The sequence below is a fragment of the Xyrauchen texanus genome, chromosome 39 (genome assembly GCF_025860055.1).
Source record: "Xyrauchen texanus isolate HMW12.3.18 chromosome 39, RBS_HiC_50CHRs, whole genome shotgun sequence".
NCBI classification, from domain to species: Eukaryota; Metazoa; Chordata; class Actinopteri; order Cypriniformes; family Catostomidae; genus Xyrauchen; species Xyrauchen texanus.
The window spans coordinates 13584109-13600584 of record NC_068314.1 but is presented as its reverse complement, the minus strand read 5'-3'; the positions used below and the strand labels follow the sequence as shown (position 1 = coordinate 13600584).

Here is a 16476-nt window from a genome sequence, read left to right as displayed (position 1 = left end):
TTCTCCACATGTTAACCTCCCTCTGGTAGGATGTGGTCTCTGTTGTGCTCTCCCTCCAGGAGAGGGAAGAACACTTCCCCAGCGCTATTCTAGCAGGTTCTCGGTGGGAAATTGCATAATACAAAAATCAGGAAAAGCCAAGGCCTGTAGCCTCTTCGGGTAAGTGCCTCCTCCCAGCCTTAACGGGACCAGGGAGACGCCTTACTTAACTCGCTGGAAGGTCATGGTGTGGTTTAGCGCTCACTGCGAGGCACGCAGCAGCTTGCTCGTGTCCACTCCTCTGTACTTTGTGACACGGCTCGAAGTATAGGGAGTCCCTAGTGTCACTACATCAACAATACGTCGAGTGAGTGAAAGCCAGAGAATGTCTTGTTACAGATGTAACCTCTGTTCCCTGATGGAGGGAACGAGACGTTGTGTCCCTCCTGACACGGCACTGAACCGACCGCTAACATGGCCTGGACTCTCTCTCGGCTCCTCAGCACAAATCTGAATGAGTGGTGTACGCCATCTTCTTTTATACCCGTATAAAATCCATTGTGATCTTTTTGTCCTTTTTGGATTTTGCCTATTTCTTGTGATTTGGATTATTGTTTCATTAAACTCTGCAAATGGATCGCTCATATTCGTCTCAGCCTGTTGAGTGACACTGTGGGGGCCATGCCATCTGTTGTAGGACTCCTTGTTCTACTTCTGTTCTATTGAACTGGCAAAATAAATGTTTAAAATCTAAAATGTATACTTCCTATTGACACATTAAGGAGAAGATATAAGATAACAATCTTAAGACAAATGTTTTTGTGAAACTCTTTAAGACTTTTGCAAAGTACTGTGTGTTATCTGGGACATGCAGGCATGTTTGAAAATCAATGAATAAGAGATTTTTTCATTACTCATTCTATCAATATAATCGAATAGAATTATTGTAATATCATGTGATTCTTCCCACTACACTCATGAATTCAATCACAGGACATGCTCAATCATTTTATTCAAAATGCCTCATAATATTCTTTGAAAGATAATGTTCTGAGTTTAATCATTAATATCCCATTTGTATTTTAAAGTAGGTGTCTGCTTATTACTGATAATAAATTCTTGTTGGTTTATGTTACACATAAATCACATCTCTGGGTGTATTATTATTGGAAAACAGAAGAGTATGGAAAATATATTCAGCCTAGCAATTCCTGGATTCCAGCATAGTCTTTTACACATGCATATGAGAGAAAGTCAAGTTAGGTTATACCAGAGACAATTTAGGCTGAGCGGGAGCACTTGAATTTAAATGAATGTGAGAAATTGGAACGCCAATATGGCGGATATAGTAAAGAAAGTCCCACCTTACAGGTAGAAGAGCCAAACACATTTTAGATATAGACATCACCTGTCAGCCAACTCGAGAAAGTGCATTAGCTGAACCAGCCTGAAAAATAGTGTGATCTTAGCTAAAGAAGCACAATTTCTGATACCATTGTACCAAGATTTTTAATCTTGACCAACCGTTTTGGAGATTTTGGTCTTTCCTCATTTAAGTAGGTGGGAGCTGTGCTTTCATGCCTCTTGCATCCAAAGATGGGAAGAGTGGAGTGACTTGCCTTGAAAGGGACTTTGGTTATACCCACACAACTGAAACTGATTCAGATTAAGCCTTATAACTTCATACTAATTGAGAACCAGAATAGTCTGAAAAATGTTTCATTTAAATTTTCATTTACAATGTAATAGTACGGTGTGAGAAACAGGTTGTGTCACCATTTTGTTAGAGCCTTTCATTCTATATATTAATAATACTATCTAAATCTGTCTTCTAGATCTCAATGCCGACTTTCCCTGTGGTGGTGAAGATTGGACATGCCCACTCTGGAATGGGAAAGGTAAGTCACATGATTAGCCTGACAGAACTGTGAGTTTAAATACATCACAATATCAGTTAATTGTATTAGATTGTATAGATTTTGAAAACAACTCTTCCATGGACCACAATATGAAGGTTAAATATAACAAAATATTAATTGATTATTAATTTTATCAAATGTTCCTGGAAATACTCCAATGTTTTTTATGGGTAATTTAAAAAATGGCAAATTAAATGGATTATTAAAAACTACACTTAAAGCAGTTATATACTGTATGAATTTCTTCCTCATTCCTTACAATGAAATCCAAATTACAATTTCATCCAGTTTGTTACCTCAATTCAAATTCAGGAACTGAATTGAAAAAATAGAATTGGAGCATTCTCAGTTCAACTCTGAATGTGGCACAAGTTTGCTAGCTAGACGATATGAACATTGACCAAAGACAGCTTCCGTTACTTATCTATTAATTATTCCACATTACTGTAATAACATTAAAAGGCTTAGCAATCAATAAAATAGCAACATGTTTATGAAACTCTAATTCAATTACAGTATGTTTGATTTGTTGACTCCCTTGGCAGGTGAAAGTTGACAATCACAGTGACTTCCAAGACATTGCGAGTGTAGTGGCCATCACTCAAACCTACACAACCACAGAACCTTTCATTGATGCAAAATATGACATCAGGGTGCAGAAGATCGGGTCTGATTACAAAGCTTACATGTAAGTACACCAGCACCTATAATCAGTCACTATTGTCAGTTCCCTACCTGTCACTCACTCAACATTGTGTTGATATAATGACACTAGGGGTCAAACTTGGGAGCCCAAATCACCTCTGATATTTGAGAAAAGGCCAATGACAACTGCCAGGTTGAATTTGCATGCCACTCCCCCAGACATACGGGTATAAAAGGAGCTGGCTTGCATTCACTCATTCAGAAATGTTCTTTGGAGCCGATCATTTTGAAGCTAAAATTACACTGGAGTTCCTTTGACCTCTGCAGTGGCTAGGCTGTTGGGTATATGGCGCATTTTACAACAGGTTCTCCCTTCTCGCACAGATAAGTGCAGAGAATGCTAAAAGAGTTTATTTCTCTAAAAGAGTAAGCACTGGTGGAAAGCTTCTTTTTAAAGATGCCTTTCCATTTATGTGCAGTTTCTGGTTGTGGTCGCTATCTTTCTGCTTGATGGCCATGATCACTGTACGTAGACACGCTGAGACAGCATTTATGGATGTTCTCACTGCTAAAAACATGACCATGGTAACATTGCGGTTGCAGCTTTCTTTCTTTCATAAAGGAAAAGCCACTCCAGCCGCTCCAGGCCCTGATCCTTCTGCTTACATGCACAAGGCTATGGGGCTTGTGCTGGGGGCGATTTGGGAGCTTCAATAGGAGAATTTATGTTGGGTGAATTCCACCGGACCTCCCATTCCCCAGCACGCTCATTTCCACTGGTTGAGTTCAGGGATGGGTCAGGTGACTCGGCCCAGAGAGAGCTTCATGTCTCATTCGGTACTCGAGAAGAAGACGAGGTATCGATCACAGCATTGGAGAGTGGGCTTTTACAGTCTGATGCAGAGGACTCAGCCAGGCTCCCACCATCTGGTGGGATTGCCCAGTCAGAGGCCGACACAGAGCTTATGGCCATGCTTGCCCAGGCTGATGCGAGAGTCAGGCTGGAGTGGAACCCTCCACCATGCCCTGAGTGTTCGCGGCTGGATGATTGGTTCCTGGGCTCAGAGGGTCGCATACAGCTTCGCTCTGCCCCTGTTTCTTTCTTCCCAGAGGTGCATGAGGAGCTCACAAATCGTGGTGGGCACCTTTTACTTTTCACTTGTTTTGTGAGTTCCTCTGCTCTCACTACCCTCGATGGTGGGGTGACCAGGGGATATACGGAGGTTCCTCAGGTTGAGCAGGCGATTGTGGTGCACCTGTGCCCCATCTAAGGCCTGTAAGTTCATGTCATCCCTGATAGCCAAGGCTTACAATGCTGATGGAAAGGCTGCCTCCACCTTGCATGCCATGGCCCTCTTGCAAGACCACCAGGCCAAGGCATTGGCCAGGAATGATGTTGGAGCTGCGCTCGGGGACCGACCTCACCCTCCGGGAAACAAAGGTCACAGTGCAGGCTCTTGGGCAGGTGATGTCCACTATGGTGTTCCAGGAGTGCCACCTGTGTCTCAACCTTGCAGAGATTTTAAATTTCATTTAAAAAAAAAAGAGCGGTTTTCTCATTCTCTGGGTCACACACTCTGTGTCTACATCCGTCATTGTCACGACCATACCTCAAACACTCGCAGCAGGGGAGCTGCAACACTAACATATCAACGATCAGGTGTATGCAATGCACTACGAGGATGCCCAGCCTCCTCTCCCGTCGCAGACGATGCTATGTTGGGTACGTCAAGCACAACTGTCCACTTGGTGCCCCTTGCACGGAATCTGGAGGCATGGTTAGCTCTTTCCAACCCATCATGTTGGCTCATCAGGACGATCCAACTCGGCTCTGCGATTCAGTTCACCAGGCACCTGCCCAGGTTCAATATCATCCATTTTACCTCGGTAGTAGGCAAGGACGGCATTGTTCTGCGTGTGGAAATCACTGTCCTTCTAGAGGGTCCTTCTCAATTACCTCAACGACTGGCTGATTCTAGCTCACTCTCGAGATTTATGGCACCAGGTCCCTGTGCTCACACACCTCAGCCGATTGGGGCTTCAGGTCAACTGGGAAAAAAGCAAGTTCTCCCGGTGCAGAGCAACACTTTTCTTGGGATGGAGTTGGACTCAGTCACTATGTCAGCGTGACTCACAAGCGAGTGCGCTCAGTTGGTGCTGAATTGCCTGAAGTTATTCAGGGGAAGAACAGTGGTCCCACTGAAAAAATTTCAAAGGCTCCTAGGGCACATGGTGTCCTCAGCGGCATAACATCAGCACTGGATTCAGACTCGAGTCCCAAGATGGGCATGGCTCCATGGTACGTATTCCATGGCTATCAGGCTGATCTGTCGCCACACGTTCAGCCCTTGGATGGACCTTGCATTCCTACGGGCAGGGGTTCCCCTAGACCAAGTGTCCAGGCATGTTGTTGTCACAACAGATGCATCCAAGTCAGGCTGTTGTGCTGTGTGCAATGGGCACGCAGCCTCGGGATCCTGGACAGGACCTCGACTGTGTTGGCATATCAACTGTCTCAAGTTGCCGGTGTTATTGCTGGCTCTGCAGAGGTTTCGGCCATTGATCCAGGGCAAGTATGTGTAAGTACGAAAGTCCAAATGGACAACATGGCGACAGAAGCATATATAAATCGCCAAGGCAAACTCAATTGTGCAGCGGACGCACTGTTGCGACAGGTGACGCTCAGTGGAAACTCCACGCCCAGGTGGTCCAGCTGATTAGCAACCAGGTGGTCCAGTGAAGCGCAGGTAGACCTGTTTGCTTATCAGGAATACTCCCACTGCCCGCCATGGTACTCCCTGACCGAGGCCCCGCCAGGCACAGATGCGTTGGCATGCAGCTGGCCCTGTGTCCAGCGCAAATATGTGTTTCTCCCAGTGAGCCTGCTTGCACAGACTCTGTGCAAAGTCAGGGAGGATGAAGAACAAGTCGTGTTGGTGGCACTGTACTGGCCCACCCAGACTTGATTCTCTGAGCTCACACTCCTCGCGACAGCCCCTCCCTGGCAAATTCCTCTGAGGAAGGACCTCCTTTTTCAGGGACAGGGCACGATTTGGCACCCAGATCTCTGGAACCTCCATGTCTGGCCCCTAGATGGGATACGGAAGACCTAAGTGGGCTACCTATTATCAGGTGCAACATTATGCAGTGGTAGACATTATCAGGCCAGAGCTCCAACAACGAGGCAGCTGTATGCCTTGAAGTGGTGTCTGTTCACGAATTGGTGTTCATCCCATGGTGAAGACCCTCAGAGGTGCATAGTCAGGTTGGTGCTTTCCTTCCTGCAGGAGAGAATAGAGGGGCGGCTGTCGCCCTCGATCTTAAAGGTGTATGTGGCCACCATAGTGGCACACCACAATGTGGTAGATGGTAAGTCCTTGGGGAAGCACGACCTATTCGTCAGGTTCCTTAGAGGCGCCAGGAGGTTGAATCCTCCTAGGACGCTACTCATTCCCTCGTGGGACCTCTCTGTAGTCTTGCTGGACCTATAGAGAGCCCCGTTTGAGCCTCCGGAGTCAGTCAAGCTTAAAAGCTCTAATTAAAGATGGCCCTCCTGACTGCACTCACTTCCATCAAGAGGGTTGGGGACCTGCAGGCATTCTCTGTCAGCGATACATGCCTAGATTTCGGTCTAGCATAATTTCACATAATCCTGAGACACCAGCCTGGCTATGTGCACAAGCTTCCCACTACCCCTTTTTGGGATCAAGTGGTGAATTTGTAAGCACTGCCCCAGGAGGAGGCAGACACAGCCTTGTTGTTGCTGTGTCTGGTACGTACCTTACATGTTTACTTTGACGTTTACATGGAGTTTTAGATGCTCTGAGCAGCTCTTTGTCTGTTTTGGGGACAGCAGAATTTGAAGGCTGTCTACAAACAGAGGATTGCCCACAGGATCGCAGATGCCATCGCTTTGTCACACCAAGCCTAGGGCGCAGCGTACTCCACTAGGAGTGTGGCATCCTCCTGGGCCCTGGCGAATGCCGCCTCTCTAACAGACATCTGTAGAGCAGCAGGCTGAGCGACACCCAATACCATTGCGAGATTTTACAATCTATGGGTTGAGCCCTTTCATCCTGTGTGTTAGCGGGTACGAACAGGTAAATATGCGGGCAGCTGGCTGGGTGTACCGCTTGCACTCAGCACCTTTCTCCTCCCTGAGGGGACAATGTGCGCTTTTTCGTCCACATGAATTCCCAAGACCGGCAAACCCTGGATGTCTTTCATCCCCCAGCATCCTGCGGCAGGCGAATTTGGTGGAGGAACTCGATGCCAGGCCCAGTGCATGTGAAGAATTCCCTGTCAGGTCAGGCCCTGTACTTGGGATAGGTGCTCCATATGTGGTGGTTCCCTATCAGTAATCCCATATAAGGTGTTTTCCATGGTACGATTTCCCTGATGGTAAACCCATGTCTTCCCTTGGGCAGTGCTCTGCTCTGCCACCAGTCACTGTGCTTGTACAGCTCCTCCCTTCCAGGAAGGACCTACCGCGGGTCTCCTTTCCATAGGTAGAACTTTCCGGTTAGTAAGTCCATGTGATGTGTTCTCCACATGTTAACCTCCCTTCAGGCAGGATGTGGTCTCCACTGTGTCCTTTTCTCCAAGGGGAAAAGAACACTTTCCCAGGCAAATATATCTTTGTCCCAGCTAAGTGAATTTTCATTTTCAAAAAAAAGAGAGAAAAGGTTGAAACAGCTGATGCAACACAACGTCATGTGTGTGACAGATAGGGAACATCTCGGTTCCCTGATGGAGGGAACGAGACGTTGTGTCCCTCCTGCCACAACACTGAAATACCTGCTGAAATGGCCGGGACTTTGTCTCGGCTCCTCAGCGCAAACCTGAATGAGTGAATGCAAGCCAGCTGCTTTTATACCTATATGTCCAGGGGAGTGGCATGCAAATTCTACTCGCAAATTTTCATTGGACTTTTCTCAAATATCTTTGATTAACTGAAACTGGGCAGAGGAATTCTAGTTCACACCATGGGACCCGTCAGAGAGTAAATGCTAAAATTCAATGTTATTGTATGTGTCTTTGTGCAAGTTTAACATAAATAGGTATACTTGTTAGTGTTTAATGATTTATGTTGAGATTTAGAAGAATTTCTTTTATGTTATTGTTTAGCATCATGGTGAAGAGAGGAGCTTAAGCCTAGATTGAGGACCAATACAGCACATTTTGAGTATTCAACATATAGTATTGCTTCATCCATTGAGCAATTGCTGTGCTTTCCATAACATAGTGACCTGAAGTTGCACCCTGTAGTGCTTCCAACCAGCATGTATTTACCATGCTAACATTTCCTGTCACTAGCTAGCATTTCACTTAAAGAGTTTTATTTGGGTTATTTTGACATGTTACATTTTGTTGTTTTAGGTTTACTTGATTAGTTTAGGTTCCCACTACTTGGAATTTTTAAGTTGAAAATGGTAATTTTAAGATAAACATGAGAGAAAAAACTCATTGTAAATATGTGGAAACACTGTTCATGATTGAATCATGTTTAGTCAAAGAGTTATTTTTGGAGTGTACAGTATCATATTTTATAGTAGTTTGTAGACCATGGTAAACCTGGTAGACCATCTTGGTCAAGGTAATTAGAGCTGGTACTAGGACTAGACTAGATAGTACATACGTACTATACCATGTAGTGGTAGGCATGTGTTTGCTCTAGTATAATGTGGTAGATATATTTGCATGGATCTCTGTGGGCTGGAGTGGCAAAGAATCATGGATTATGGGTACTTGCATGCTAGAGCATGTTCTGATGGATGAATATAAATGAGTAAGATGGCTCTCTAAACTTCTCTTTGGTCAACCGATGCTTTTGTCAAAGTGCTTTTTAGCATAAGTAGCCTACAAACTTTTGGTTGCAGTGATCGAACGTGACTTTCGCAAACACTTTGCGTTTGTCCTCCTCATCCTTGCAACGCACCATGCCCATTAAAAAGCAATGCATTTTCAATAATGCAGCACATTACTACATGCTTATATACCATTTAACATAAATAATATTATTTTTTACACAGTTATCCTTAACAGTACTCATTTTAGTCATACTTCCCAAATCGAGTTACCATATTTAAAAAAAATTGCTTGACCAACTTATATTGGGAGGACCTGGACCTGTTTTTTTTTTTTTTTTTTTGCAAGAGTTTGCAGTTTTGATTGTTTGATCTGGATGTATTTGTTGATTTGATTGGATGTATGAATCATTAAAATACATTTGAATCATTACATTACATTTAGAAACAAGTAACTACAAAGCACTATTTGCTGTATTTTTGGCATTTCCATTGCATCCAAACATTTTTCTGTATATAATAATACATAAAAAACTCCACATGTTTAAGATGTATGATGTGATAAATGACTTGAATTCACAGGAGAACTTCCATCTCTGGCAACTGGAAATCAAACACTGGTTCTGCTATGCTGGAACAAGTAGCCATGACTGACAAGTGAGTAAGATAGATAGTATATATAAACATAGTGAGAGAGACAATTATGCAAATGTATAGTACAAGCACCTTATGCGCCTCAAATGCTCTTTAAATTCTTCTGCATGATTGTAGAGATTAAGGAAACAAAATTAACATTCTTGCCAGTTCTGTGAGTCACAAATAATACTGTTCATGATCAAAATGTTGAATACTGTGTTTCTCTGCCAATTCATTTTATAACTGAACTACTGGTAAGTTGCTCTCTGAGTATATCAGAACTGGGGATCTGAAACCACTGGTGGGTGTTGAATCTTAGCATGTGGGCTTTACTTTACTTACTTTGATGTAAGGCCAAATGGTATGTGCTCGTCTGTCCTGCAGATACAAGCTGTGGGTGGACACTTGTGCAGATGTGTTTGGAGGTCTGGACATCTGTGCCATTAAAGCCATACATGGAAAGGATGGAAAGGATTACATCACTGAGGTGAGTATAGCAGATATCAGATATTTATAGCAAATATGAGTTATAAAAGAAAAACAAGTCAATTTGTTGTGTAATTCTCATCATTTTCAAGTATTATTACTGGTTAGTGATGTTCTTGCAAACAAATTGCAATAGTTTCCACAATACAGTACGTTTCCACATTAATGGTCGTCACACTGTCTGTTTTGTGTGGTTGTGGCTAAAGATCAGGGCTGCATTTCTCAAAAGCATTGTAAGCTAAGTAGATCGTAGAAACCATTGGTGCCAATGGTATCTACTTTCAAATTAAGCTTGCAATGCTTTTGGGGAATGCATCCCAGGTCAACTGGGTTGGTAAATGAACTGATCTCTGAACTGGTTCCATAAGAAATGTGTCAATGACAAGTTTAATACATGTACTAATAATCTATATACTTTAACTTATATCTTTTTGTGCATTTCAATATTTTAGCAAATAAAAGTGTACAACATCACTATCACACTATTTGTTCAAGTAAAGCAATATTTTTTTTCTACATGATTGTATCCACAGAAGAAAGCCTAGAGCACTATTGAAGCTTTGCCTCAATGGGAGTCTATGGCAGATACCAGTACTTTTTAAATCAATGTCGCAAAGATTGTTGTCGATTGGTCAAGAGGCTCTAAATGTGTTATTTTGGTTACTGTCCAGACACCATGCATCTCTGCGAATTTATGGGAGATTCATGAGCGCTATTTGCAGTGTATCTGCATCTGATTTACTATTGGACATTGGGCTTACAATCAATTTACTTTTGTCCCACTTGGAAGCCACTTTTCTCTATATGATGATTGGTCCATCTCTTAAATAGGCAGGACTTCGTAACAAATATACAATAATTGAAACAGTGATGTATGTGATTGAAATCATTGGAAATGTAAAACCATTGTGCAGCTATTTGCAATTTATCTTAACACATTTGTTTGAAATATTTCCGCAATTATTTTAGCTCTAATTTGATATTTTGCCTAATTGTTGCAAAACAGTTTAGAGTTGCAAAAGAGTTTAGTTAATTTCTGTTAAGTAATCACTGTTCTAGTAGTAGCTTTGCAAGCAACAATGGAGGCACCAAAAAACCAAAGTCAGCACTTCTTCACTTTTGGATTACAGTTTTTAAATGTTAATTACTGTCAAGTACATCACTTGGTTTACACAATATTACAGATAACAAAAAATGACTGAAACTTTTGCATCAATTCTGTACATTGCTAAATATAATCAGCTATCCAAACTCAATATTACTGAATGCTAGATGATGTGTGAGTCTCAAATGAGACATGACAGATATGTGGCAAAAATTAGAAGCCATATTCAGCCTGTTTAAGGAGATGAGAAGCCATTCACCACAGTGAATGTGTATTATACACAAACAAATGGGAGCACGTTTTATAAGAGTTTCCAAAACCACATACAGTACAAAGCAAATTGCTTGCAAGTTTCAACCAAAGATGTCGCTAGAGAGCACAAAGTTACGTAGTGCATCTTTAAATATAATGGATTCAAGGAATATTTTTTGTGTGTGTGTGTGTGTGTAATTTTATAAAAGCACTTTAAAACAGATGTAAAGTTGTTTTTATTGTTGTTTTTACAGTAGTTTTAGGGTTTACGGCATTAAATTGTCATGGTAACAAAGTTGTAAAATTGGATATAACTTTACACAGATAAGGTAAATAGTAACCAGTTTTATCACACTAAAATCATCTTAATACAGACATTGTGGTTGCACTTAATTTTATATTCAGTATACTTAAAATATACTTACCTCAAAAAAGTACAGAGTAATATTAGGTTACTAAACTCAGCATAAAAAGAAACATCCCTTTTTCAGGACTGTAATTTAAAAATAATTTTGTAAAAATCCAAATAACTTTACAGATCTTTATTGTAAAGGGTTTAAACAATGTTTTCCATGCTTGTTCAATGAACCATAAACAATTAATGAACATGCACCTATGGAACGGTCGTTAAGACACTAACAGCTTACAGACAGTAGGCAATTAAAGTCACAGTTATACAAACTTAAGACACTTAAGAGACCTTTCAACTCTGAAAAACTCTGAAAAACACCAAAAGAAAGATGCCCAGGGTCCCTGCTCATCTGCGTGAACTTGCCTTAAGCATGCTGCATGGAGGCATGAGGACTGCAGATGTGGCCAGGGCAATAAATTGCAATGTCCGTACTGTGAGACGCCTAAGACAGCACTACAGGGATACAGGAAGGACATCTGATCATCCTTGCAGTGGCAGACCATGTGTAACAACACCTGCACAGGATCAGTATATCCGAATATCACACCTGCGGGACAGGTACAAGATGGTAACAACAACTGCCCGAGTTACACCAGAAATGCAGAATCCCTCCATCAGTGCTCAGACTGTCCACAATAGTCTGAGAGAGGCTGGACTGAGGGCTTGTAGGCCTGTCATAAGGCAGTTCTCAATCCCATTGAGTACGTCTGGGACCTGTTGGATCGGAGGGTGAGGGCTAGGGCCATTCGCCCCAGAACTTGCAAGTGCCTTGATGGAAGAGTGGGGTAACAGCTCACAGTAAGAACTGGCAAATCTGGTGAAGTCCATGAGGAGCAGATGCATTGCAGTACTTAATGCAGCTGGTGGCCACACCAGATAATGACAACAGATTTTGACAACACCCACCCAAATTAAAACTCAATATTGAGTTTAGACTCAATATTGGTAAAGGTTAGTACCTAGTAATTTTTGTAGTTGTTGTTGTAATTACATATAGTGCAAAAGTCTTAGGCACATAAGATATTTCACAAAAACATTTGTCTTAAGATGGTTATTTATATCTGCTACTTTAGTGTGTCAATAGGAAACATAATTTTTTAAGAAATCCTCACTTTGACACATTTTTCACGGTGACCATAGTATGTAAATATATAGTAAAAAAAACAGTACTGAAAAATATAGTGTTACCAGTATTGTTTGTAATGATGAGTTTTTTAACATTTACGGATTGGCCCCATTTACTTACATTGTAAGTGCCTCACTGTAACCCAGATGTTTTGCTTTTTTTAAGAAAAGGAGAGACAAGTCGAAATGTATTTCTGTGGTAAACAACATTATGCCACAAATACTGTATTTTGAACATAACTTGTATTGAGTCTGGAAAATCCCTTTAAACAACACTAATCCACTCAACCCTCAACTTTATTTGCTCACAAGACCAAACATAAGATACAAGACAATCAAAACATTCAAACATGAGACCTCAAAATACATTTCCAGAACTCACAATAGAATGGCAGTTCTCACAAACATGCCTCATTTCCAGTGCTTTCAGTAAATTTATGTTATGTTGTGAAAGATTACAGCACACCCAGGAAGAGCCGCAGGAACTCAACTGCTGTGGCAAAAAAAGATGACATATAAAGTTTAATTTTCATCATGGAGCTTTGTGGCCGTGGTTGTCCTACACCAGTGGGTATGCCTCAATGACAAAATGGTGAAATCATATAAGTGCTTATTGTTTATGTGATAACCTATCCACCATACAATTCAGCATAATGATCTCTTTCGGCAGTTGATGGACTTTCATGGTCAACCATATTGTTTTCCCTCTGTAATGCATTGTTGTGAAAATGTTTGACTTCATCATGAGAGGCTAAAGATGGCATGGCTGTGTTGCTATGGAAACTGTTTTCTATGTTAGCGCACAGTGAATTAGTTCATCTTGGTTGACACTGGAGCTGTGCAGTACACACCACTACAGAACTAGTATGCTGTATCTTTTAGAAGTTTAGACATGTAAGGGATTGCTGTAAATTACTGAGTGACTAATTCCACCAGGTGAAAACAGCACTGACAACTATTAGCATCCCAATAATCTGGTGGAACCAGACCAAACGTGGTTCCTATTAGGGAACCAAGGTGACATTCGTAACAGAGACGTTGCATTAATTGTTTCTAGTTGCAGTTTATATTACCAGTTTTACATTACCAATGCAGGCTACACTATCTCAACTATAAGGTTTTCTGTCAGAAGTCCAATTACACAAATGTGTGTTTTGTCTAGCAGAGGTTTTGTATGTTGGTTTCAAATACCTAGTTCATTAGTACATTTGTATTTTTTAGTATGTCAGGTTGGAGCAAGTTTTTTTGGGGCAGGTTGTCATTTTATACAATTTATAAATTACAATTTTGTTGTCCAAAATTTTTTGATCTTGTGCATTACCAGGGTTGGGAGGGTTACTTTTGAAATGTATTCCGCTACAGATTAAAGAATACTGTCATGTGTATTTTGTTTTCATTGGGTTATTCTCTTGTTCCCTATCTGTCACTCACTCGACGTTGTGTCGATGAGTTGACACTAGGGGTCGCTCCTGCCGAGCCCAGACATCTCTGATCTTGAGAAAAGGCCAATGGAAATTGGCGTGTGGAATTTGCATGCCACTGCCCCGGACATATGGTATAAAAGGAGTGACGCTGCAAACACACATCAGATATCTTCTTCGGAGCCAAGCAAGCAAGTTCACAGAGCTGAATTCCTCTGCCTCCTCCATTCATCTCTCTACACTTTTGGATCTACGGTGCTTTCCAGCAGTCCTCCCCTTCGCACACCACGGTTGTGCTGAGCAAACACCCCTGGGCGCCTCAGCAGCAGAAACACTTATACTACGTATATCTATATATATATATACACTCACCTAAAGGATTATTAGGAACACCATACTAATACTGTGTTTGACCCCCTTTCGCCTTCAGAACTGCCTTAATTCTATGTGGCATTGATTCAACAAGGTGCTGAAAGCATTCTTTAGAAATGTTGGCCCATATTGATAGGATAGCATCTTGCAGTTGATGGAGATTTGTGGGATGCACATCCAGGGCACGAAGCTCCGTTCCACCACATTCCAAAGATGCTCTATTGGGTTGAGATCTGGTGACTGTGGGGGCCATTTTAGTACAGTGAACTCATTGTCATGTTCAAGAAACCAATTTGAAATGATTCGAGCTTTGTGACATGGTGCATTATCCTGCTGGAAGTAGCCATCAGAGGATGGGTACATGGTGGCCATAAAGGGATGGACATGGTCAGAAACAATGCTCAGGTAGGCCGTGGCATTTAAACGATGCCCAATTGGCACTAAGGGGCCTAAAGTGTGCCAAGAAAACATCCCCCACACCATTACACCACCACCACCAGCCTGCACAGTGGTAACAAGGCATGATGGATCCATGTTCTCATTCTGTTTACGCCAAATTCTGACTCTACCATCTGAATGTCTCAACAGAAATCGAGACTCATCAGACCAGGCAACATTTTTCCAGTCTTCAACTGTCCAATTTTGGTGAGCTCTTGCAAATTGTAGCCTCTTTTTCCTATTTCTAGTGGAGATGAGTGGTACCCGGTGGGGTCTTCTGCTGTTGTAGCCCATCCGCCTCAAGGTTGTGCGTGTTGTGGCTTCACAAATGCTTTGCTGCATACCTCGGTTGTAACGAGTGGTTATTTCAGGCAAAGTTGCTCTTCTATCAGCTTGAATCAGTCGGTCCATTCTCCTCTGACCTCTAGCATCAACAAGGCATTTTCGCCCACAGGACTGCCGCATACTGGATGTTTTTCCCTTTTCACACCATTCTTTGTAAACCCTAGAAATGGTTGTGTGTGAAAATCCCAGTAACTGAGCAGATTGTGAAATAGTCAGACCGGCCCGTCTGGCACCAACAACCATGCCACGCTCAAAATTGCTTAAATCACCTTTCTTTCCCATTCTGAAATTCAGTTTGGAGTTCAGGAGATTGTCTTGACCAGGACCACACCCCTAAATGCATTGAAGCAACTGCCATGTGATTGGTCGATTAGATAATTGCATTAATGAGAAATTGAACAGGTGTTCCTAATAATCCTTTAGGTGAGAGTATAAAGCAAATAAAAGAGTTTAATTTCTCTAAAAGCGTGTCGCAAACGGAAAGCGTCTTTTTCAAGATATCTTTCTGTTTGTGTGCATTTCCTGGTTGTGGTCGATACCTCTCCCCTTCCGATGGCCACGATCGCTGCCTCTCGTGTCTGGGTGCCAGTGTTCGTGGATGGTTCATGTCCTCACTGCAAGGATATGACCATGGCTACATTGTGATCACGGCTCATCTTCGTAAGAGGGCGAGCCACCCCAGCGGCTCTCCGACTCGGTCCTTCTACCTACGGGTATGAGGCGGGTCGGCTAGCACAGGTGGCGATATGGGGACTTCAATAGGAGCCTCTACGCCGGGTATTCCCCCACAGACCTCCCATTCCCCGTCACGCTCGTATGCTCCAACCGAGCGCCGGAGCGAGGTTGCCGGTTCGTCCTATGGCGGACCCGTGATCTCGTTCGGTGCTCCCGATGATGATGAGCTGTCGATCGTGGCATCAGAGAGTGGGTCCATCATGTCTGACGCTGTGGACTCGGCTGGACTCCCACCCTTGGGTGCGGCAGCTCAGTCGCAGACCATGCTTGCCTGGGAAGCCGCGAGTGTTGGGCTGGAGTGGAATCCTCCGCCTCCCCACAGAAACCTCACAGCTCAACGATTGGTTCCTGGGGCAAGAGCGCCGCTCATGGTCACACTCCGCCCCCATTCCTTTCTTTCCGGAGGTGCATGATGAGCTTACGTGCTCGTGGCAGGCACATTTTACTGCCCGCACACGGCCCGTGAGCTCCTCTGCTCTCACTACCCTCGATGTCGAGGGGCTACTCGGCGATTCCCCAGGTGGACCAAGCGGTTGCGGTGCACTTATGCTCGCAAAGCGCTGCCACCGGGTGGAACCGTCCGAGGCTCCCGTCCAAGGCTTTTAGGCTGACGTCATCCCTGACAGCTAAGGCCTACAGCGCCACTGGGCATGCCGCCTCTGCCTTGCATGCAGGTGCACCAAGCTAAGGTACTCCGAGAACTACATGAGGGTAGTCCTGACCCGGGAGTAATGCAGGAGCTGTGTTCGGTGACCGACTTCGCCCTCAGGGCAACGAAGGTCACGACGCGGGCTCTTGG

The 16476-nt window shown here is 43.1% G+C and overlaps 1 protein-coding gene across 1 annotated transcript in view; it reads left to right on the top strand.

The window, feature by feature from the left end:
* Positions 1–16476, top strand: part of syn2b (synapsin IIb) — a 150323-nt gene that overhangs the window by 120876 nt on the left and 12971 nt on the right. Inside the window, exons 6-9 of the mRNA XM_052111224.1 lie at positions 1815–1877; positions 2444–2586; positions 8933–9007; positions 9371–9473. Coding sequence (XP_051967184.1) covers positions 1815–1877; positions 2444–2586; positions 8933–9007; positions 9371–9473 — 384 coding nt within the window. The remainder of the gene's footprint in view (positions 1–1814; positions 1878–2443; positions 2587–8932; positions 9008–9370; positions 9474–16476) is intronic.